The sequence below is a fragment of the Puntigrus tetrazona genome, chromosome 2 (assembly GCF_018831695.1).
Source record: "Puntigrus tetrazona isolate hp1 chromosome 2, ASM1883169v1, whole genome shotgun sequence".
NCBI classification, from domain to species: domain Eukaryota; kingdom Metazoa; phylum Chordata; class Actinopteri; order Cypriniformes; family Cyprinidae; genus Puntigrus; species Puntigrus tetrazona.
Window position 1 is genome coordinate 15,513,912 of NC_056700.1, and position 24,113 is coordinate 15,538,024.

The 24,113-nt window shown below is 37.2% G+C and overlaps 2 protein-coding genes across 5 annotated transcripts in view; both read left to right on the forward strand.

The window, feature by feature from the left end:
- Positions 1–2,894: 2,894 nt before the first annotated feature.
- Positions 2,895–5,065, forward strand: klf17 (Kruppel-like factor 17). The gene is made up of 3 exons (XM_043253230.1): positions 2,895–3,069; positions 3,498–4,461; positions 4,566–5,065. The coding sequence occupies exons 1-3, from the start codon at positions 2,983–2,985 to the stop codon at positions 4,739–4,741; spliced, it is 1,227 nt and encodes a 408-aa protein (XP_043109165.1). The 5' UTR covers positions 2,895–2,982; the 3' UTR covers positions 4,742–5,065.
- A 2,071-nt stretch (positions 5,066–7,136) lies between these two features.
- Positions 7,137–24,113, forward strand: part of slc6a9 (solute carrier family 6 member 9) — a 43,283-nt gene continuing 26,306 nt past the window's right edge. Inside the window, exons 1-3 of one of the 4 annotated variants that reach the window (XM_043259949.1) lie at positions 7,659–7,771; positions 7,996–8,076; positions 13,395–13,651. In XM_043259949.1, the coding sequence (XP_043115884.1) occupies positions 13,622–13,651 (30 nt within the window). In that variant the 5' untranslated portion in view covers positions 7,659–7,771; positions 7,996–8,076; positions 13,395–13,621. Of the gene's footprint in view, positions 7,247–7,658; positions 7,772–7,909; positions 8,077–13,394; positions 13,652–24,113 lie in introns of those variants that run through there. The other 3 variants (XM_043259956.1, XM_043259962.1, XM_043259942.1) reach the window with 3 other exon arrangements.

Sequence of the window (24,113 nt, forward strand, 5' to 3'; positions counted from 1 at the left end):
TATAACAAGTGATTTTTTTTTATGTGATGAAGTACCTGTGTACCCCGAAGGGCATTTCTTCTCAACGTGTCTTAAGGAGCGCTGCTACAACTTGCCTGTATGTATTTAATACAGAAGTGATAAATAGAAATTAATGCTTGAATTCAGGTTAGAATCCGTTGGGTCAGTGTTTGATTGTCCATCCATAAGAAAGTGCTGAAATGACTCCAGTCTCATTTACACGTATCAGTGTAAGAAAGTGTTGCTTTAACTGAAGATGAGCATCAATGCAAAAAAAACAAAACAAAACGAGCTGATGCCGTTATACTGTATGTGGGCATATATGGATGTAAACAGGAAAGTAAAAATTAGCTGTCATGCACATATATACTTGACAAAGATCACGTATCATTCAAAAGCCATAAATGTGTGAGGGTGGAGACTCTGGGATTGTGTTCCTTTATAAAATCAACATTTTCTTTATCTGATCTCCCTTAAAATCCAACAGAAACGGCTTGCATGCCTTAGACTAAATACTCACTAATCTTTTTCTTTTTCTTAAGGTTTGTTTTACACCGTTATGAAACGTTTTTATTTAGAAAATAAATAAAAGTGTTGCTCACACAGCTTTAGTTCATTATGACTGATGAATATAATCTTATTTAATATTTCATCAAAAGCAACCTCTCTCTTTCTGTGCGTGTGACTGAAGACTGTTCTATCCTGCTACACAGGTACCGTTTAAACCAAAGTTTAATTAAAATAAAACGTGGTGCAGTCTAATAAAGCAGTATATTTGAAACTGATATATACAGTGTTATTTTGTGTATTATGTTATCAGGGAAATGCAATGAAAACCAAGGAGTTCATGTAAACACAACTCGTATAGCCAGGGGCGTTTTAAGGAGGAAACACGTGCATTATTTTCTTTTACAATATTGTAAAACTATACAGGACGTGCATTAAAGTCACTAAAAAATGACTGTAAGAGATAAAAAAACAACAACAACAGCGGCAACGTTAGATTTATTTATGTCCCCACACGTTTTTTATTTCTTCCCGTTAAAAGAAGTGCATTTATATCAACAATGGTAATCTTAGCTTCACTCGCGAAGTAGCTGAACTGGACACTGAAACAATTTCTCTGGGCAAATTAGGCATCATGTAAATACAGCAGAATGTCTCCGGGAAGACGGTGTCCTGTCTGCCAGTCTGCAATCTCCTTAATTGTGTTTAGAAAACAACAAAGGGGGAAAAACTCCCGCTCCTTCCATACACAATGACAAAGCGAAATATATAGGAAATAGTATATAGGAAAATACATCTAAAAACATACATTGGCAATAATACAGGTAAGCTGGAAAATTTGATGGCATCATATATATCGCTCAAATAAAACAAAAAAGATGCAACATGTAACGGAATTAAAAACGTGACAAATTATAAATGTATTATATAATATATTCTGCACTGAAGTGTAAACAGCAGTTCTGTATCTTGGGTATTTCGCACGTCTGTTTCTGTCTCAGCTGTAAAATTTTTCACAATTAAAATAAATACACTTGTACTTTGCTTGCGCCGGGGAAAAGGACAGCCTTTGTATTTCAGGAAATTCTATCCATTTCCATTTCCACCTCTCTTCAGACAATGCGATTGTACCGGACTCCGAGTTACGTAGAAAGGGTAAAAATAACTGGACTATATAAACCGACAGAATCAGATCGTACAAATGCTGCTGATTCGCGCGCGCGGAGCCGGAGCGACCGCACGCGCAAAACGTTTCAGTATTTCTCCGAAAATGTTAGCCGACGGCTATGAAATGTTAACAATAATTTTTAGATACTGTTTTTCGTTCCGTCCACTCTTCGTTTGTGTCAGATTCAGGGATGTTAAAATGTCTCGTCCTTTGCATCAGGTGGAAGGGTTTTTGGTTGAAGCTGACCACCTTTTCTCTAAACATAAGCCCGAGAGCATTAGGCCATTAATTTGCGTTTTAATCAACTGAAAGAGGAGGTCTATTGACTCAGAGATCATTAACTAACATGTACCTGCATTGTTGAACATTGAGATTATCATGTTGTTTCGATGGCTCCGAGATTTTACCGCTGGTTGTTCAAATGCTAATTAAGCAGGAGTTAATTCTGGAGAAATTAATACCCATCAGACACGTGAGATAGGGGCCATTTAAATACGAATGAAGCGGTGAAACTCACAACAATGTAGCTGGTTTATTGAAACTTTTGGTTCCGTGTTATATAAATTGCATTTGTTTTATTTTTAATTAGCATGTGGTTTTTATTTCCATCTCGGTTGGTGTTGCGTTATTTGCCACACACTATAGACCTTATAAACAAAGCATAATTTATACAGAATTTATAGACTTTCTAATAGATTTTACTTTGTATTATTTAACAAAATGATGTTTAAACGGCCCTCCAGTGAACTACAGTAAGTCTCGCCGAGCAGGGGGGCTGTGGCGCCCCCTTCAGAATTCAGATAGACGAATCCAGAAAGTTAAATCCCATATGCTATAGTATCACTTGCATAACCAAAATTATTTGCGCGTGAAAGCGTTTGTCGTTGAATCATATTCTATAAATATGAACTGAATCATCATTAAATATAGCGTGATTAAATATTTACAATGAAAGCACAACAGCGGGTCCAGCGCGCGCGTTTTAGGTTCTTTGAATCTCTATAATTGATCCCGAAGAACATACGGTATTTAAGCAATCTTCGCCATTTAATGGAATAAGGAGGTACGGTTAATTAAAGGCCGAATTATCAATTGTGCTTTGACAATATTTACATGTTGTTAAGGGTAGCCGGAGTAAACAGCTGATAGGCTACAACTGCCTGCTACGTCACGAGAGCCCGCCCCCGGTCGTTCAGACCCTCCTTATAATGGGACAGGTAGACAGCCAGTCAGACGAATTAGAGACGCATTGTCTATCTCGGACTGAATGAGAGCGAACAGATACTAAGTTCCCTAACATTTGCAACATGGCTCTTGCAGATGCGATGTTGCCTTCGATAAATACCTTTGCAAGCAACCAGATGTTAGACGAAAAGCAGTCTGCAATTGTTCGGGTGAGTTAAAGTTTTTAATTTAATTGTACGCAGTCGTATTTCGCGGCATTTGAATTATGAGGGTGTGAGTTATTGCGCGTTTTTATTCGTTTGTATTGGTAAATAGAGCTTATAAATAGAATCGACTTGAAGAAGAAACAGTATAGGGCTTTCGTTAGAATTGTTATCGTACTGTACATCAGCAAAAAAATAAACATGGCCATTAATTAGCGCTTAATTGTACGTTTACAACTGAATAACAGCAAGAATTTGAAAGTTTTAATGAAAACGTTTTTTAAAAGTTGTCTCCCCTATAATTCAAGCACTGTAGAAGTACATCTTCATAATAATCAGCATGCATGTTTAGTGCATTCTGTCATTTTAACGACAGGATACACTTTATTGTCTGAAGTAAGTCTTACCCGAATTATTATTATTTTTTTCTTCAGGACTGGAAAGTCGACCCAACTAAAACCAGCGCAACAGTTGGAGACGCGAGACCCCTCATCGAGGTGGAGTTCAGCATTGTCGAATCCCCGCATTTGGCCAAAGACGAGGATGACCTTTCCAAGTTTTTGGATCTAGAGTTCATTCTGTCTAACTCGGTCGCGTCTGACAACGACAACTCGGTGCAGCAGCAGCCCGCCTATTCTCTGCCGGAGTCCCCAGAAAGCTGCAGCACCGTGTACGACAGCGACGGATGTCACCCGACGCCGAGCGCGTATTGTGGCAACACCTTTAACGCGCGTCCCGGGCACAGTCTGGTAGCCGAGTTGTTTACTCCGGACGTGAATTATCACGGCGACTCGCATGAATATAGTTTAAAGGGACATTTGGAGAGGTTGGAGTACACCGAACTAAGAGCTCTGAACTCTCGAAACCAGCCACACGTGTCCAATTCTAATAACGTGGGATACAAAATAAAAAGTGAAAACCACGAGCAGTCCTGCATGATGGTGAACGACTACGCGGGCCATTATTATGGACAGCAGCAGCAGCAACAGCACCAGGCTTATCACGTGCAACAAGACGTGTCTCGGGACATTTTAGGGAGGAAAGACTGCGTCCTAACAGAGATGAACTCTCACCATCATGTTGACATTGCACACCAACAGCAGTTCATGAACGGCGCGTCTTTTCCACCTCAGTACACCCAGCACCAACAGTATCACGGACATTACAACATGTTCAGCGAACCATTGCGGGCGAATCACCCGGCCATGCCAGGTGTGATGCTGACCCCGCCATCCTCGCCCCTCCTGGGATTTTTAAACCCAGAAGACAGCAAGCCGAAACGAGGGCGTCGGTCGTGGGCGCGAAAGCGGACGGCGACGCACAGCTGCGAGTTCCCCGGATGTGGGAAAACGTACACGAAAAGCTCCCATTTGAAAGCTCACATGCGGACGCACACAGGTATGTTGCGGAGTTTTATAGGCTTTAACTTAATTTCTTTAATTAAAACCCTTTGATTGAAGGTTGTACACGATGATAAACGTTTTCTCCCGTTTCATTGACAGGTGAGAAGCCCTACCACTGCAGCTGGGAAGGCTGCGGCTGGAAGTTCGCCAGGTCAGACGAGTTGACGCGTCACTACCGGAAACACACCGGACACAGGCCGTTTCAGTGCCACCTGTGCGAGAGGGCTTTCTCCCGTTCAGATCATCTGGCTCTGCATATGAAAAGGCACATGTAAAAATAAGAGAGAAAGAAAGAGACTATATGTATTTTAAAGGATGAAAGGATTTTATATTGTTAAGACAATTCCTATTTTGGGACAGCAGTTATATGTGAATAGCAGTATCATGTCATTTGATTTAAATTATGACAGTATTTAATAGAAGGAGATTCTTGTTCATTTAGAAGGTAAATTATGTAGTACTTTCACAGATGTATAAAAACGGGGCAGGACCCAAACTTGTGTATATATTTTTTTTATTCTCCATTTATACATTTGTATTAAGTCAGGGAGTATTTTTTTTTCCTCAGAAGAATTAAAAGCATTGTCTTTTTTTGTATACTCAGCCTTTTGTCTCATTTCTTCATGTTTCACATTTTAAATATGGCGAGTTACCACCATGAAGGGTATTAAAAGCGCGAACCGAATCTACATATGTAGCGCAAATCATTTTTATTGCATAAAAAAAGCTTGGCTAAATAAGTCGATTATAAGTTGGTAGTAGAAATGGTAAAAATATAAAATCGAAATGTGTGCACTTTATATATTTAGATCTGGTCATTTAAAAATAGCTGACCGTCTGCAATGTAAGCCACTACTAATACAATTACCAACATTTAATTTAAAATCAGGCAATTAACTTATGTAACATCACTATCATTGTCAACAATGATAATAATCATAAATTTGGTAAAAAAAATGTCTCAAGCTGTTCAGAACACAAATATCAAATATTCCCTTCTTATGCATAAAGTAAAGCTACTATTACAGTATACCGCCCTCTCCTGTCTAAAACCAATCAGAACTAAAACGAGATCTGTTAAACAATGCAATGTTTTTATTATTTTCTGCATTTGTTGATTTAATTAATGTAGTTGTAACTTTTTTTATCGCGTTTTTTAAAACTGCCTCTTAAAAAAATGGCTATTGCAGATTAAATGAAGAGAAAACAAATCTATAACAAAAGCTTTAGCGCAGTCTCCCTCTGCTGACAGGAAGTCGCGTTACACCAAAACACCTTGCTTTAGTTACATATGTCGAATACAAGAACAATTATTCAGATACACATTAAAACACATCGTCAAAAGATATTTCAGGCAATGAAATATTCAAGACCCCTCAAAGAATTGTTTAGAAAGAATTGGTTAATATATATGTATATTTTCCTGGTTAATGTCATAGATGCATATTTAGTTAAAATTACTTTGACTTTATTTGGAACCAAATTACAGGTCGGTAAGAATTACTGATGAAAGATGGCAGCAGCATCATTATGTTATTTCAATACAAGTGACTAGGTCTGTTAGTGAAATCAAATCAAAAGACATTATATGTCATTAGTGACAGTTCAACATAATAATAAAAAAGTTTCCACGACTGAATAAGTATTAAACATTTCTTAATATCCATTGATTCTGACGTGTACAATATAAACATGTATGGAGTCTTTCCCCAAAAATCTTTCAGAAGTCATTTCACTCCTCAGTAATCTGACTTTAAGTAAAAAAAATTGTCATTATGACCCCGAACAAAAAAAAAAGAGGATTTTAATCCAAACATGATCCAAATGACTAACTACATCCATAACATTTATGCATTTATTTTTTTAATCACTATTTATGCTTGTAAAAATATTAACAAAAATCAAAAATTTGAGCCGGGGAGGTTTCTGAAATTTGGTTGATTTGGCACGTAATATTTTAATCAGGTGTTTGAATTTGGTATCAGTTTCTTCCACGAGATGGCAGTCTTTCCTATGCTTTGTCTTTGATTACACCTGCTGATGCAATGCCATGCATTTCTTGAGTACGTACTAAACTACACTAACAAAGATGCTGCAAATGTTCAGAGGTGCTGGTGAGCATGATAACACTTTAAAATCACATTAATGTAACTTTGGGCTACAGCAAGAATGTATTTAAATGTTTTTAAAAGCGTCTATATTGCTCCAAATCTAAATTGCTCTCAGCAGTGAAGTCATATAACTGTTAAAATGTTAGGGTTACTACTGAACAATCTAAACACTTGATTGCTAATTGACAGAATATGCAGATATTTGAACAAAACAGGACTTTTTAAAGGTTTCCTTTGACGCTGATAGCCATGCTCAGTTTTCATAAGAGAGATTTTATGACTGAGCTGTTTACATTAGTGGAGGGCCAATGACTACAAAGGTTAAACTTTTTTTTTTCTCCATGTTTGTGCTAGGTTATAGGCACACATTAATTTTGTTTATCAAGATAATTTAGGTTAAGGCTTAACTACCAGAGTTAGAACCACGATCTTCTGCATCTTGGGAGAAACTATATAATATCGTTGTATGTAGGCCATTTCCTCATTAGAGTGGTAAACCAGAGGGACCAGTGGTATACATGTGTTACAGCTGTATCACTAAATATAATCTTGTCTTTTGTATTGCTAGCATTTGTTAAACCCACCGCTACACTGCGCAACGGCGCGTGAATGGGGAAGCTTGTGCATCCTCCTTATACCGTCTTCCCGCATCGTTTAAAGAATAAAAAGGTAACGAATACGTGTCTGTCGCCGTATGTCCTCATTTCACCCATGATATTCATTCCGCTCTCTCACATAAGTTATTGTGTTGGCTGCGAAACGGGTTGCTATGCGACAAGGCATTATGTTTAAGGTTTTGGCCGCACACTCTTTTTTATTTTACGTTGTCATATTTGAAAGGATTCGGAAGCCATAAATCGCTGATTCAGGAAGTAATCGTCTAATAAAACTCATACTGCTGTATTTGCAGTGTAAATCCTTTTCTCGGTGAAAATCGCAGATCTATTGTCTACCGGAAACATCCGTCCATCAACCTCGGCAACGCACGTGCTCGATACTACCGGTATATTTTAGTTTGGCTAGTTACGACGTCTTCGTCGCAGTCCTAACCTCCGTAAAGGTGATCTGAACTGCGTCTTCATCATAACCGAATTCGGTCATTGAATGTAGTTTTATTCCTTTTTATCGTACGCTGGTGAAATTATTTAAGTGTTAGCTTGTTTTTACGTTTGCGCGTTCATGGTTTGTTTTCAGGTAAGAACAAGTGCGCCAGAGCACTGCTTTGTAATTACGTTTTCATTGAGTCACTTGTAAAGCCTTAAAACTGAAACTGTCTTAAAACTATATTCACATGAGTGTGGCGGGGGGGTCTTTGGTCGAGGGGCGGGGCCACATCTGAACAGCTCGTACTTGGAATATTGGAAGTTTAACAAAGAAATGTCCATCACTTTAATGAGGTCGTGTTCAAAACTGTCCAGACGCCGGTACTCCTCTCAGATCATTTGCAACAGATCCACAGACAGTGCTGTCTTCTGTATAACACCAAGGACCAAGCGATGGTAAGACCACAAAGATCATACTACACGAGGTAGCCTACAAGCCGAATGATTCTTCCGTGTTTTCTTTCATAACACTTAGAAGCTATTGGTAGGTTTAAAGAATTACGGATAATCCGTTGTTTGAAATTTAGCTATGTATCCTAATAAATTCGTTAAACTATCGCATCGCTTATTCGTGTCAGGTCAAAACGGTATTAACAGTTTGGGTGTCAGCAGTGATGCTGTTTATGGGTTTTGCACCCTACAAGGTGTAGAATAATTGCATCCTTTTAATGTTATCTGTTTATTAGGCTCATCACTTGATGACATTCGTATGGAGAACTTGTTGAACCTGTAGAATTTCTCCATGACACACATGCGGTTAATTTTTTTTTTTTTTTTTTTTTCCAGTGGTTAAAAGTTCTCCCCTTGCTTATTTTAGTTTCAGTTTTAATGAAATGTTAGCAGGTTTACCACGACTTTAATTTGTTTAATCGTTAGTTACAGCGTAACACTTGTCGACTCTTACTTCTTACTACTCATTGTTTCAGTGATGAACATAAACTTAGATAACGTTAATAAAAAAAATGACAGTAACCTACAGTAAATCATACATTCAGTATAACATTTTGAAAGTTTGTCTGTGCGCGCAAAAATAAGAATCAATGCCTTATATATTGTCGCATGGAGTTGTTACACAACTCTGAGTTTCCAAGTGCCATTAACATTTACATTTATTCAAAGCGACTAACAAATGAGAAACACTAGTAAACTGACTATAAATAAGATGGTTTCCATGTCATATAACTAGACTTAGTTTGACTTTAGTACTTCGTAATAATAGCACCCTACTTTATTTCGCTTGAATATGCTTTCCAGCGCTTTGTAGAATGATGCAGATATTCAGGTACATTACTTCAACGTGTCCAGTCTCCTTTTTATTGTTCAGTTTGTAATTTTGTCTCATTCTGGGCCTGGCAACTTTTGCTGTTTCAAGGACGTATGTAATACTTCAAGATCTGGTGCGTATTACAAGAAACTACCCTGCATTCTTCATTCTTTGTCTTTAAATATAATGGTTACAGAAGAACCATTTGATCTGACCATTTAATCAACCTTTCATTAACAGAATTTATATCGTTCTTTTGTAAATGCGTGAATCCGCTTCTTGCATTGACAGGGCTGTGCGTAGTTATGTAGTTCTTTAATTCTACCATTAGGGTCTAAATAAGACATTTATGCCTTAAACTAATTCACGAAGAGGCTGTATGTAAACAAATAAAAGACCCTCCTCCAACATTCAGTTTGCGCACAGGCCCCAGTGGAAATGAGGTTCACCGGTGATGTAACATATTGTTGTAGCACACTTTGCTCATGCCTATCCATCATGTTTAAACACATGTTGGGCGTGCTGAGATTATTTTTATCATTGTATAGAGGAGAAAATAATCACACAGCCACATCTGGGCCCAATCTGTGCGCAAACATCTCGGGAACATTTATGATAAAGCAGAGGAGCCAATAGAGGCATGTCAAATCATGCGTTAAGTAACCACACTGTCAAAGCAAAACCTCTGTACCATACATGGTGTGGTTTAGCTCCAGTACATAAAGAAAAGTATCCTGTGTTGATATTCTATGTCACAAGCTGGAAAAGTGGTACTTTAATGAGTTTTTAGTATATTTGCTTTTCATTCGTTTAACCTTTTGCTATGGCGATAATGCAAAATCTATTAATCGTTGTTATTTACATCTCAAATGTGCAGTTTAGAGGTCAAAAAGATCTATTAAATGTTATGGCCAGAAGACTTTCAAAGGGGTTATAACAGTGTTAAATACCAGGAAGGAGCAGTTTGATCAATTCTTTCCAGATTACTTGTCTTGAGCTATTTCAAAATTAGCACACTGTTGTAAATGTTTTTGTAGTCTGGAAAGGTAGTTTTATGTTTTAAAATTAGTGTACCCATGCACGCCGACCTTCAACCTTCATCAGACTGAAAATCAAAACACTGAATTTCCTGGCCAGACAGGCTGTCCACCATTTGTCCACAGTGTAAAGTAAATGGGATTAAGTGGTCGTATAAACAATATTTCTATGCTGGTTGAGTGAAAATTGGGAATGTCGTTGTTTTTTTTCTGGTGTTCTGTCATGCTTAAACGTCCTAATGTTAAGATCCAAGAATTTTTCTGTGTAACTGTGGAAACACCGCTAATTTTTATCATAACAATTTTCAGTAGTAATAAACTGATAAATAAAAAAACTGGACAAAATGCAGAGATGTAGGGTTAGAAGGGAATGGTGAGACTGTAAAAAGTAAATGAGAAGTTTTGGTAGTTTTATTTATTTTCTCAGATAAGCACCACAAATCAGTAAACGTACCAATGTAGTCATTTTACCTATCAATTAAAAAACAAGAAAAATATTTGTACATGTCGTTGTTTATGTCCAGTTATATCCAGTTATTATAAGACAATATTTGCAGAGCTCTGTATTTTTGATTGGTGGCTCGGAGTTGAACATTTGCCAGAAAATTGCGCAAAGTTTGTTATCTTAATGAATTGAGATAAAGAGTAACTTGTGTGCTTTAAATTCTCTGAAGATAACACTTGCAGATAGAAACGCAGAAAACACCTATAAAAAAACAATTGAAAAGACAGAAGTGACTCTCTTTGTTACTTTTTGGAACCGATTATGATCTACAGATAAATTTCCCTTTCACTGTTAGTCATCTACTGTTTTGCTATCAATGTTTTGTAGTTAAGTTCTAGCAATGGTACTTAATGATAAGATATGACCAAATGCTACTGTCATCTAGCCTACTGGATGAATTATAGTATATATATAGAATAGAATTATAGAATTACAGCATACATCCTGATCCTCATTAGCCAAATTTTGCGATGATGTATTTGAGAGTAATTTATTGGTTTTATGAGACTCTTATACTTCATATATTTTCATTTTTACTAATATGTATGAGGTAACGACAAAAATAATGGGAGGCACTGCAGTGTTTTGGAGCCGCTTTGTGTTATCTGTGTTGGGTGGAGTTGAGGAGGTGGAGTATATTTGTATCATTCTACTACAGATGCTCAGTAATCAAGCCGTTCCAGACCAAAAGGAAAAAATGTAAGCCTAAACCTTTAAATAACTTCTAGTGAAGGATGTTTTGTTTTTACTGGAGAATTGGAGATGCTTCTTTTGCGTTTGCTGTTTCAGATGACATTCACAGTTAACTACTACATTTATTTATTTAATTTAGTTTGCCGTGAAATTATTTTTTAAACCCGCCACAGACAGATAATGAGAGCAATCCTATGACCTGCCACTGTAGACACTTATTCGGCCACGTCAAACAGTGTCTGCAAGGTGACTTCCCCTCTTCCACCCACCACATCCAACTGGGTTTCTGGAACACTGCATTGTCTTCTGATGCCATTCATATTAGGGACATTCCAAAGGACAGGACACTCATTAACTTTGCAACGGTTCCAGTGTCTAGATACTTTCCCGGCAGTCAAGCCTGAAATGCTAATGAAAATACTAAATAAAATATGAATCATTTATTAAGACATAAGAGGGACATTATTGAGAAATATTTAGCCTTGCTCCACAGTGATCAATCTTGTACATTTTTATTGATTAAATCTTCAACACAATTGTTATTTTAAAAGAACAACAACAAAAAATCGAATTAGGATGACGAGCATCTTGTGGCTCTATTGAGACTGACAAAGGGCTCAGCTCCAGAGCGCCCTCTGTAGAGGGCATTTTACCACCCATGGGGAACATAAGAACGAATAGTGTTGAATTGCAGCAGGTTGAGGGGTAGCTCCCACGTGATGAGCAGGAAGTTGCCACTAAACATTACACCACAAGCCATACAGAACTTATGACAGATCTTTTTTTGTGTCATTCTGCTTTAATGAAATTTATAAATGTTTAATGTGACCAGTGCATTTCTATAGCAGATGATATCTATTTATTTGGGTTTGTTAAGGAGTGGATATGGAAGCGATTGTTTGGTTATTTATGTTTTTATTAGTGGATGTCAGAAAATAAAAGTATATATATATATATATATATATATATATATATATATATATATATATATATATATATATATATATATATATATATTCCTTCCTGGAGACCAGTGCTAATTGGTTACAGTTGTATTTTTCCATAGATGTTTTGTGTGATGCAATAGACAACTCAATACTGATAAGAAAGTTCACAGAGTTTGCTCTGCTTATCTCATGTCTTATCTTGCTGCTTTTTGTAAATAAAAACATCTTTTTGTGAAGGTCGAGGGGCTGAGGAATAGTGCACTTGTCTCTTATCCCGCTTTTGCCCATGCATCTATTCCCTGTGTCCAGTGTGGTGTTTGTTATTATAATTAAAAAACATTTGTTAAATTATTATTCTATGTGATTTACAGACTCTTTCTTGTTTGGTGTTCTCATTAACAGAACTATAGCAGTAACTTTCCACAGAATTATTAGTGCATGTTCAGTAGCCATAAATATGAGTGAAAGTTCACTCGTCCAAGCTGAGGTATTAATTTCAAATGGATGGTCTGGAGAAGCGTTTACTTTAATTCAGGAGGAGTGATGCACTCTGTTCCTTGGTGTCAAGAGGAGTGCTTCACAACAACATTAGAATGATTTAAGAGGTTCCAGTTGGTGAATTGCTGCTTGAGTCTTGGTCTTACTTTAAACTGACAGTACATCAGGTATAGCGAAGAAGCAAAAGAAACTTAAATTTGGGACACTTCTCCAGGTACTAGTGTAGAATCTATATTAAGATAACACTTACATGCATGTCACCCTAAAACTAAAACCCTTAAATGTATGATTACATTGTAACGAGGACACATTCAAATAAAGTGTAACCAAAATTAAATATTCATGTGCTACATCGTTATAAAAAATAGTATGTGGGGTTTTGTTACAGTGTCTAATCAATTCAGACAGCTTGTTACCTGATGTAGGCTATAGGTTAATTTGGTAAATCATTGTCGTTTTCTAGCAGCTAGAAGCTTATTTTCCGTACCTTTTTGTACTGTAGCCTTTTGTTTTAGCTTTTTGCTGAAAATACTAAATCTTTTCATCCTGGTTTACAGTATAAGCATCCTCTACATCACTTCTCAGAATAATCGTAATGTCAGACTTTTACAGTCTCGTAAAATCCAGCCACACTCACAGCCAGCACACGGACAGTGTTATCAGCAGTTATGAAATGATTGTTTTAGAGGGAGAACAACAAGTTTGGGGACTAATAGTTGCTCCCTCCCCCCTTCCTCCCTCCTTCTCCCTGTCACATGTTCCTTTCACAGCATAGAAAAGTTCCTGGATTAACGCAGAATTAGCACAAAGCAGAGACGCCACCTCAGCCCAACATTGCGAGCAGCGGAGAGTGGAAACGATTCAGGGAGAAGCAGTGTGCAGCAGAAACCGAGACGCATACCCCAGCCGCTCAAGACGAGTTCCAGAGAGCACAGAGACAGGCCAGGACGGGCATCCTTCCGGAAAGGGGACCCACACCGAAGAGAGCTTCAGAAGCATGGAGGAAAAACAATTTTCTGGCATATTGGTGAGCCACTCTTGCATCTTCTAACTTTTATAGAAATACTTCTTTTATTCCCTCCCATGCCCAGGTTTTTACAGCTAAAGTATATTTTTAGGGTGTATATTTAGTTTAAACACAATTAAAATACACATTTTTTTAAAAAGTATTAGTTTTTAAGTGTCCAAATAAAGGTTACTTCCAAGCAGGTCAAAGAATTTTGGATCAGGCCACAGGTCTTAAAAACACATTTGTTTTATGATTCAACGTTCTTTTTCCTTTTAAAGTGTAGAGAAAATGTTATGAAAGTTTATCATCAAAATGAATGGCAGGGTCTTTCTATTTACAGCTTTTATAATGAAGACTTTCTGGAGTAGTAGAAGTACAGCACACAGATATCTGTGACCAGTGATTAGGCGAATATAAAAGTTAAATTAACTTAACAGAGGATGTGATGTACTTTAGGGAAGAAGAACACTTTGTCGTTTTGTGAGCCCTCCCTAATGGCTATTTTGTTTTGTAAGAAATGTCTTGTTATCCACTGCTTCATTAATGGATTCAAATGAGTTAAGACATTTTTACAAATGATTGTGAAAGCAGTTTAAACCTGGAATTTAAAACGGTATATGTCTTCTAACAGCGAAACAATTGTTAAACATTGTTAATCACCGCTGTGCTGAGGGTAGTGTGAACTGGCATCTGGCAGTGTGAACAAATAGGACAGTTGTCTAGTAAAAAAAGTGTTGCAAGAGTGTCAGGTATTATCTCAGTGTTCTTTAAACTGTATTGTCCTGTATTTTTAGCCTTGTACTGTCCTGAACATTTTGTACATCTAAACATGTTTATTTTTGTAAATGAGTATCTCACAGATGGAATATATCTGATTTGATCTTGCTATTTATGATAAAATTCCTTTTTTTTTTATTAAGCATTATTATAGATTTTTTTTTTCTGGTGTCAATTTAAATCATAATTTAAATAATCTTTTTTTTTTTTTTTTTTTTTTTTTTTTTTTTTTGAAAGTTGTTGTTTTTCAGATGTTTTTGGCCCCATAGAGAGTTGCATTAACATTCTGGCTTTTGTACTTTTTCGGCACCTTTCCTGTTTTTTTGTGGTGAGATGTTCTTTTGGCAGTCAGTGGCATTCATTAAAACTCACTGTGTTGTGTGCAGTGTTAGGGAGAACAGAGGTTTGGTTGGCTCCCGTGAAGGGAAAGGAGATATTGACTGGCACATTTGTTTACTCATCACTCTAAATGACTTTTACTGATTGCACGTCATTGAACACAAATAGGTTTGCACGATATGATATCTGACCAAGTGGAAGCGTGTAGTACTGTAATAGACGGTTTTTGTGTGCTGTCAAAAGGCACTGCTTGAATGGCGTTAAGTCCTCTTTGTCTTCGACAGAAGCTGTTCAGCTTTAAGAGTATCCTGACGTTTTGACAATGAGATACTGACAGCGTGAAGCCCATTGTTACCCTCTGACAGTGACAGTAGAGAATGTTAGCACTGCAGTAACCCAAAACATAATTAGAAACGAGCAGAGTGACATGAGAGGAATTAATGCTGGAGCTGTCAGACATTCAGAAGCAGTTGCGGAGGAACTGTTGATGGAGCTGTGATGACCCTCGCTGCTTCTCCTGTCCCGCTGGCAGCTCTCCAGCCTTTCCCAAGGGTTGTTAATGTGTGCCGCTGTCTGTGAAGTGGAAATTAAACGGAAACAAATTTCGGATCTCGTAGTCCCTCGGGATTCTGGGCTACTGCTGCACGTTTGTGGGCTCTCAAACATTTCAAAGCACAGGTCAGTTAGGTAGCGTTAAACAAAATGAGCAGCATTGCATGCATACATTTGCTTTCTGTTAGTTGCAATGTCTATGGACCACAGTGCGCTGTGTAATTTTCACATGAAATTCGAAATCAGCTAAAATGGAAGCTATAACTTAATTCATAATGATAATTATTATATTGTAAGAAATTTATAGAATTATGCTCAGTCCCTTATCTTTCTTGAACTTGAAGCAATGCATTTTGGAAAGGCCCTTTCTGTGATGGATAACCATCTTTGGAATAGCAGACTATCATGCTGCTCTTGCTGTTTCTGCAGTATATGTTAGACGTAAATATTAAGATTAAGCTGTTTCCACCACTGTATTAGATTTTAGCCAAGGCATGGTGGCAGCTGCAAATAACAATGTACGGGTTATAAGCACTCAAAAGTTCAAACCGCCGTCATTTACTCATGTTGTACCAAACCTGCACGACATTTTCATTTTCTTTCAAGCTGCATAAATAACAATAACCCAAAGATATACGCTTTATAAAAGTTAAGACCCAACCAGCAGTTCAACCCAAATATTAGAGTGTGTTCAGCACATTTTACAAAGGACTGATTCCTGAGCCACATTTTACTTGGGACAATTCCAACTTTGCAAGGACAGTCTGGTGGTTGTGACTCGTAAATGCCTTTTGTTGTTCACAGAATCTGCTACTTACTATTTAAAAGCGAGTTTTGAGCAGTGTAGAGTAGTGCTCCATTGGATGCTTTTTATTGTTTTTATATCATCGTGCCAGGACATGGCATCACGTTTAGTGTGTGTGAAGTGACTTGTGGCCAGGTATGGTGACCCATACTTGGAATTTGTGCTCTGCATTTAACCCATCCAAAGTGCATACACACAGAATTGTACACACACCTGGAGCGGTGGGCAGCCATTTCTGTGGCGTCCAGGGAGCAGTTGGGGGTTCGGTGCCTTGCTCGATGGTCTCACCTTATTCATGGTATTGAAGGTGGAGAGAGCGTTGGTGTTTCACTCACTCCACCTTTAATCACGGCGTGGGACTCAAACTCCCTTTCCATTAGGCCACAACTGTGCCATTATGGTAAGGTATGTAACATTTCCGTCACACGCTTGAGGTATTTGGCCAATCACAATGCACTGGACAGCTAGAATGATTAGCTTGATTAGCTGATAAAGTTGGGGCTTGTAGGAGCACCAATAATGTACAGTATGTGGAAAAAACATTGCTTTACACCAAATATGCAAAATAATGTTGTTTTTAGCAACGTCATATTACCCCTTTAAAAACCATTTGGGACCTAACAACATTGGAGCCTATTGACCTTCATTGTATGCACAAAGAAGCACTAGACATTGCTCAAAATTTCTTCAGTTTTTCGTATAAGTGCGTGATACAGTTTAAGAACAGCCTATGTGTTTAAAAAAACAACTCTTTTGAATGATTCAGCAGGGCTTAAAGTTCTCCGGCACCGTGCTGGATCTCCGGCGTGTAGTGTTTAGCTGCATAAAAAAAAGATAGTCCTAAAAATAAAAATGCTGATTTCAAGTTGAATTCACCTACCAGTGGTATAAGAGAAACACAGATTTTACTCTCAACCAAACTAACATAACTAGCCAATCAGAGTTTTTTTTTCTGATGTAGTAGATGTAAGATATTTCGCGACTTATAATACCAGAGGAATGGAAAACTGACGCATTAAAAAAGCTGCAAAGCACAATGGTTAAAGATATTTATCTAGCACCATATTTAAATAGAAAAGCTATTAAGAAGAAGCAGAGCTTTGTAAAGTGATCAAAATAACCACAGTATCCCCATAAAAATATTTGATTGCAAGAAAATATTTGCCGGTAGTGTAGAAAAGGGTTTTTACCAGTAAAGACTGTATATGTAAAAGTTTACGTTCATCTGGGAAAACTGTGCGTTATCTCACTTATAAACCTGTGCAGTAAATAATTAATATTTCTAATTATGTGATTGATTGTATATCGTAAATTCAAAATAAATGTTTGGCCTCATGCAAAGTCAGAAAACCTTAAAATTAAATAGATTTAAATGTTGAATTATCCTGAAAAATCACCAGGTTGTTGGCGCCCTCTTCAGGCATTTTAATAGCGTTTTAATGTATATTAATAGTGAAATCATGTAATTAACAATAAAACCATTTTGGTTTTAATACTTTATTTGAGACTGTATTATCATCTCCCATACAGCCTTGTCAAATAAATGTTTGCCTGCTTTTTTTGTTCAGGTCAAACATATATTCATGAAAAAACAGTTAGAATAAGGAAAGCAGTAACTTTGCCATAGTATTCTTTCAAATGGTAAAGTTGCCACTGTCATTGATGAAACGCGTTTGAGTGAAAATATTATTCTTTCTTTTATGATCCAGTAGTCTCATTTACAGGTGATGGGCATCAGGTTCAAGGCCGTGCGTAGGTCAGCAGTACTTACGTAAGGAACATATTGAGCTGTCACTCACTCACATTAACTACAGTGTACACATCTTTGTAGCTGTGCAACTGTAGTGCCTTCAGGGGCATGGGAACAGATGTGGTTGAGCAAAGGGAAAGTCAAACATGATTTCTGTCGTGAGTTTGAGGCCCAGACTGTACTGTCTGTGGAGCGTACCGAGCCCACAGAGAAGGCAGCCACCGTGGAGTATGCACAATTGGAGGACAAGGGCCACCAAATGCCAAACACGTCCACTGCTGCGATTCCTTTAAAAAACACTCCCCTCCGCTAAAAGGGCCCATTGAGCCCTCAGCCTTTAGATTTCATTTGAAGTAACCACTCAGGCTGAAAATTTCGTTTTTCTGTTTCTTCCTCTCGCCTTTTATATGTGGAGGTACCCCTATTCTACCCAGGCTAAACACAAATACTGACCAAGAAAGAGCCACTTTTTCTCCTCGCTAGCTGAAATTATGGACCGCAGTTTAGCATTGTGTTCCACCCACCTGGCTTCGTAAATCTTCTTTTATTAATATTATTTTTAACGGTTGAATTGAAGTCCCTCAAAGCCTTTTCAGCCCATATTTAGGTAATTTGTTGCGCTTGAACCCGACCTGCTCCCCCCGTGGCGTTGTGAATGGGAGAAAAAGGCATGGGATGAGGGGGGGTCCGCTGTTCTCAGGGTTTCTCCACAGAAACAGCCCCTTGACCTATTATTTATCATTTTGAAGCTCTCCATGTTGAAAGATCACAGCAACACAACCCCTGCTTTTGTGTCGATCAGTTCATGCATTAAATGAAGTATCCGGAAATCCATAAAAAATATTCTGAGAAAACACAATTTCAAATGCGAGTTTGACACAGAAATCAGAGTGTTCTAGTAGTCCGATGCTCTTTAGAGAGAGTTTTGAGGCCTTGTGTATTTTTTGACTTGTTGGCTTGACCTAGATAGTTCTACATTTTCATACCCGTCTATTTTTGTGCTGTATGTAATAGTAAATAATGAAAATTACATATGTAACATTCTGTAACATGACCTCTGTGTGCAAGTGAATGGACCTCGCTGCGTGCCTCTCATGTACTCCTGACAGAAAGCCTCACTCGAATGTCTCGAGCCTCCTCTGGAGCATTTTATACAGTTTTCCTTTGTTTGCTGAGAGAAAAGGCCTCCACCCCACAGACAACCTGTAAATTTCAGGGATTTTCAGGGTCTCTGGCCTTTTTCAATACATAGCTGACCCTATTACAAACCAGCATTACATTTAACTTGTAGTTTGGTTTTGACATCATGTTGTGCTATGTTTTTGTGTGCGAAAGGGGGATATGTTTTACTTATTTTCAAAAGTAAACAGTGGTGTACTAAAGAAATTGATGAACAAATTTACATTTGTTCTAAGAAAAATAAAAATCTACCTCAGCATTTGCTCTAAACTTTAGGGACTGTAGGTTAGAAACAACAACAGAGCCCAAACTTAAATACAATTACTATTTATTTGAAAATATAATAATTAGCACACGAATTAAAAACAAATTGTATGCAAACATGTAAATTCCACTTTGTGCAGTTTCAACTTGCAACTTCTAAGCGATAAAAGTTCTATTTGATAAAATGCAAAAATTTGCTGTTGAAATGCGTGAGATGTTATTTCATTAAAAATAGTAGTAAAGAAGAAACAATGATCACACTTGCGCTCTGTGCTGCTCAGTATTTTACATATGCTGCACATATGCGAAGATCTGTTTGAATGTCCTGATAAATTTGGACATTTCAAAGATTTTGTCTCTCATCAAAAGTAACAATATATAAAACTGGACATTTCCTAAGAATTTTCACTAGTAGTGCAGTGGTTATGTGTTTATTCTGTATTTGTTCGTACACATGTCAAAAGACCAGTACCAGAAATGTTCAGTATGAATACATGTACCAGTACTCCTCAGAATAAAGGTACAAAGCTGTCACTGGGGCAGTACCTTTTCAAAAGTTCCGTGTTTGTATCTAAAGGGTCCATCCTGGTACCTTTAAAGGTACATATTAGTACTTAAAGTGTACGTATTTGAACCTAATAGGTACAGAAGTGTATCTTTTGAAAAGGTACTGCCCCAGTGATAACTTTTGTACCTATTTCTGAAAGCTAACTAATAAGAATTTAATAGTAAAAAATAATAAACTTTTTTTCTCATTCTCAACCACAGCTTGACATCCCATTGTCAGTTTTCTAATTGGCCGATTGTCGAATCCACGTGAGGCGAGTCGAAGTCACATGTACCTCAAGTTCATTCTCAGCTATGGTCCCATATGTTTGTCGAAATGTGTATGTTGTGTGCTTTTTCCAGCCTGATTTGTGCCCAAGCCATTCCTCTGAGCCCCATTCTCCCCGGAGGAGGTCTGAGCTACACGCTATTTATAAAGAATTAGCAGCTGGGGCCCTTCCAGCCAAATTATGGCGGCTGGGGGGGAATGGGGGGGGGATAATCATGGAAGCTTCAGGTTAATCCAAGCGTTGGAAATTGCTCTTCGGTGTCCCAAAAGCCTTTGGACCAGGTGGACGTCACAAATTTTCTCTCTTTGCCCTCTATGCACACAAACACACACACGCCAAAGGAACGGGGCAGGAAGTCGTTTTCAGGCGAAAGTCCATAAATATGTCTCTGCGTTGCCCTCTACAATGGTTGTGCCAGACTTTTCACTGACTTCCCTATGTAGTGTCTGGCCAAGCACTGGCTCAAATTAAGATTCACTGCGTTACTTCCTGCTGTACAAAATAAGGATTTCCGTATGACAATAAAAGTGACCCCTTTTAGCATCATTATGATCACAGTTGAAGCGTAATACGTAGCGAGAGCATATTAAGTTGATTGTAGTGATAGACATGAATTTGAATTAATTATGACATAATGGGAACTGGTGAATAAAACGCTTGTCTTTCTAAAATTATTCTGTTATTAGTAGCCAATTATGTGTAGCTATTGTACATGCATATGAATGCTTTTAATTAATCAGTGAAGTTTCAAATAGACCTGTGTCAGATTTGTGAATTTTCGTTCTTTTAATTCATATAAGACTATTTTAGGTCTTGAACATTGGTTGTAAGCTGAGTTCTTTTAGGATGTTTCTCAATTTGCTAAGATATTTTGCAAGTCACATTGCATTCAGATGATTTCCCAAAACAAAACATTAGTACATTCGACCTTAAAAACACACACACAATATGTATATATGTGTGTGTGTGTATATATATATATATATATATATATATATATATATATATATATATATAAAGATCATTGCCAACCAAAGGTTGTGCCACTGAATGTGTATTTATTGTTATAAAGAAGGGTTCCTTAAGTTTGCTGTATATATTAAATTGATAATTCACACAAAAATTATTTTTACTCAACCTCATTTTACTTTAATCCTGTAGATTTTTGCATAACTCAAGAAGATATTTTGATGAACAGTTTTGGTGTTAATGTATGTCTTATTTTCTGTTCCACGGAACAAACGAAGTTTTGGAATGACATGAATTTAGATTTATGGGAAAACTGTTCCTTTAGTCTAAATGTGATTGTCTCAAATAGTTTTTTTATTTTAGACATTAGCACTCTGTCTTTTACCAGAGTGGTTTGTCAACCATTCAGTCTATAGTGTGTGCGCTGTCATTTGCAGGGGGTAAAAATCATGTGAGCTGATTGTCTAAAACCGTGGTCCTCTGTTTTGTGTGTGTGTTTGCTTAGGGTTGTTTTTGTGTGTTGGACATACCACTCTAGATTGTAAATGGGGCAAAAGAGAGCTCCGGAAGGAGACGGCTCATCAAAGCCTGCACTAAGTTTGAAAAAGTGACGTTTTTAGTCAGCAGTAGTATTTTAGCCCTCACTGAGGCCCTCTTGTTCAGCTTGTCAATAGAACAAACGTGCCTTGAATGGGAAACACCTGCTTAGGGCTCTTGCTTTAAACCACACTTACTGAAGCTCCCTGGTGAATCTGGAAACCACTTGTGTTACTTTCCTGTTTTCAGGTTACACTGTAGAGGCTGCTGAATTTACACTTGTATGAGGTCCTCATGACCCGTGGGTCTCTGAATTGAAATCGCCTTCTTCATCCTAAGTCTAGTAACTCTTAATTTAGTTTTTTAAAAATGTCTTGAGCATATTGTGAAAGTAAATAAAAAGCACTATCATATAGTTTGCACTACCCATTAAATATGGGTGATTAATGACTTAAATTTTGACCACGTACAACTTACTGAATAGCTTCATGAGTCTCAAGAGATATAGACCATTTTAGTGGTGCTATTTGTTGTTTTAGACTTTGAAAGCCATGTTTTCCTTTCACTTTTATTATGTGAAAAAAGTTAGAATGTTCCTCAAGAATTATTTCTGCAATTTAAAGTCTTTAGTCAAATCACATAACGTTGCGAAACATGGTATGCTGGTAGCCTAATATTTAAGAACTGGGTTTGCTGACTCACAGATTGCAAAAGCTAAGTAGAGGTAGATGTGACCCAGTAATTGCAGTTACTAAGCTCAAAATCCTGCTTTTTCCTCATTGTGCACTTGAAGGAACTCAACCCCTCCATGTTCCAGAAGGATTTTTAGAGCTGCTGCACTGTAAATAGTTTTCAATGAATTCATATGCAAAATGTCATGCAGTTTGATAATAAATAATAAATTCTCGGTGTGTAAGATTACATATACTGAACAGAAAAAAAAAATATATATATATATATATATATATATATATATATATATATATATATATATATATATATATATATATATTTTGCACATGCACTTTATTCAAAGCTATATATATATATAAAATCTTATATGAATAAGAGATGAAATAAGATTTTTTTTTTATTTATACTTAAAATATGAAAGCCAAAAAGTATACAGTATTGTTCATACAAATTATCATTAGGTTGTTTGGAGTACATTTTTTTTTTTTTTTATGAAATTGAAGTTCTTTAATAAGCGCTAAGTATCTAATTAGGAGATCTTATTCCCAGACTCCCACATGTGCACACTTGTTTAGGATCCGTCTAATGAGTTTTGTTTTGATGTGTTTATTCCATTTAAATGCCACAGCCCTTCTCTTGTTCTCATCACTCGCTATTATGCTATTGATATTGAGCAGCACAGCAAATAGCGGAGTGTACATATCCTCATTAGACGCGAGTGTTTTTGTGATGGGAGGCGAGGCTCCGTGCTGCTGCTTGACTAATAGGGGTTGGCTGGGGCCCCTGAGGAGTCTCTAATGACCGCCTGTGTCAGATTCCCTTACAGCCGGGCTCGTGGCTCAGACACAAGGAGCTGCCCGGAGCTATGTGCGTGTATATGTGTGTGTTTGTGTTTGTGTGAAAGGGTAAGTGTCACAGATACATAAACAAAGTCTGAACCAATTGCTGGAACTCGTGTGGAAAATATTCATTGAGAGGACACTTTCAAATTAGCTGTTGATTTCTGGTGTAATTTGATGTGAGTATTATAGATATGGTCATTGAAAGCTGACTTTTTTGTATAGAGACAGAAGTACTAAAAATACTGGGGTGAAAGAGGGGAAGTATAATCATGCCGTGACACAAGACTTGCATCTCTCACTCCAGTCTAAACCATATATGTTAACTGCAAGTGATGTTTTCACGGTATAATTATGTTGTGTAAGAACTTAGTGTAGTTAAGTGTAAAGAGATGCTCATCTCTATGTGATGCTATCTGTGCCCAAAGGGTCAAACAGGCAGAGCAGATGTAGTATAAGCTCAGCTGGGAAAACATCATCAATAACTCACAGGCATAATAAACTATGGATTTCCGGGTTTACTTTTGCATACTTTCTTTCTGTGTTAGGATTTAGTAGGTAAACTCTTTTCACATGCTTTATTTATTTGTATTCATTTTTAATAGGCATGAGAAAATATTTCGGGATGGAAGGCTTGCCTTTGGACTGTACTTAGATTGTTTTTATTCAGTGGCTCTAATATAACACTCTTAATGTACGATCTGTGAATGTCTAACCAGGTGGCATTTATTTTAAATGATTATGGCACATACGATTTTTAAAAGATTAAATAATAGGTATACTTAAAATGTAGACTTGATTTGCCCACTGGTTGTCAAACATTACTGTAACATGTTAATACTTAATGTGTTGAACTACACATGGATACACGGTTTGAGGGGAACTGACTTCAATTATCTACTAAAAATCACACTGACAATTATATAATAGGTTGGGAAAA

Excerpts from the sequence above, each read along its gene's own strand:
- klf17 (XM_043253230.1), top strand. The coding sequence starts at position 2,983 with ATGGCTCTTGCAGATGCGATGTTGCCTTCGATAAATACCTTTGCAAGC. Across the intron at positions 3,070-3,497 it reads AGCAGTCTGCAATTGTTCGG|GACTGGAAAGTCGACCCAAC; the intron begins GTGAGTTAAAGT and ends TTTTTTCTTCAG. Across the intron at positions 4,462-4,565 it reads TCACATGCGGACGCACACAG|GTGAGAAGCCCTACCACTGC; the intron begins GTATGTTGCGGA and ends TTTCATTGACAG.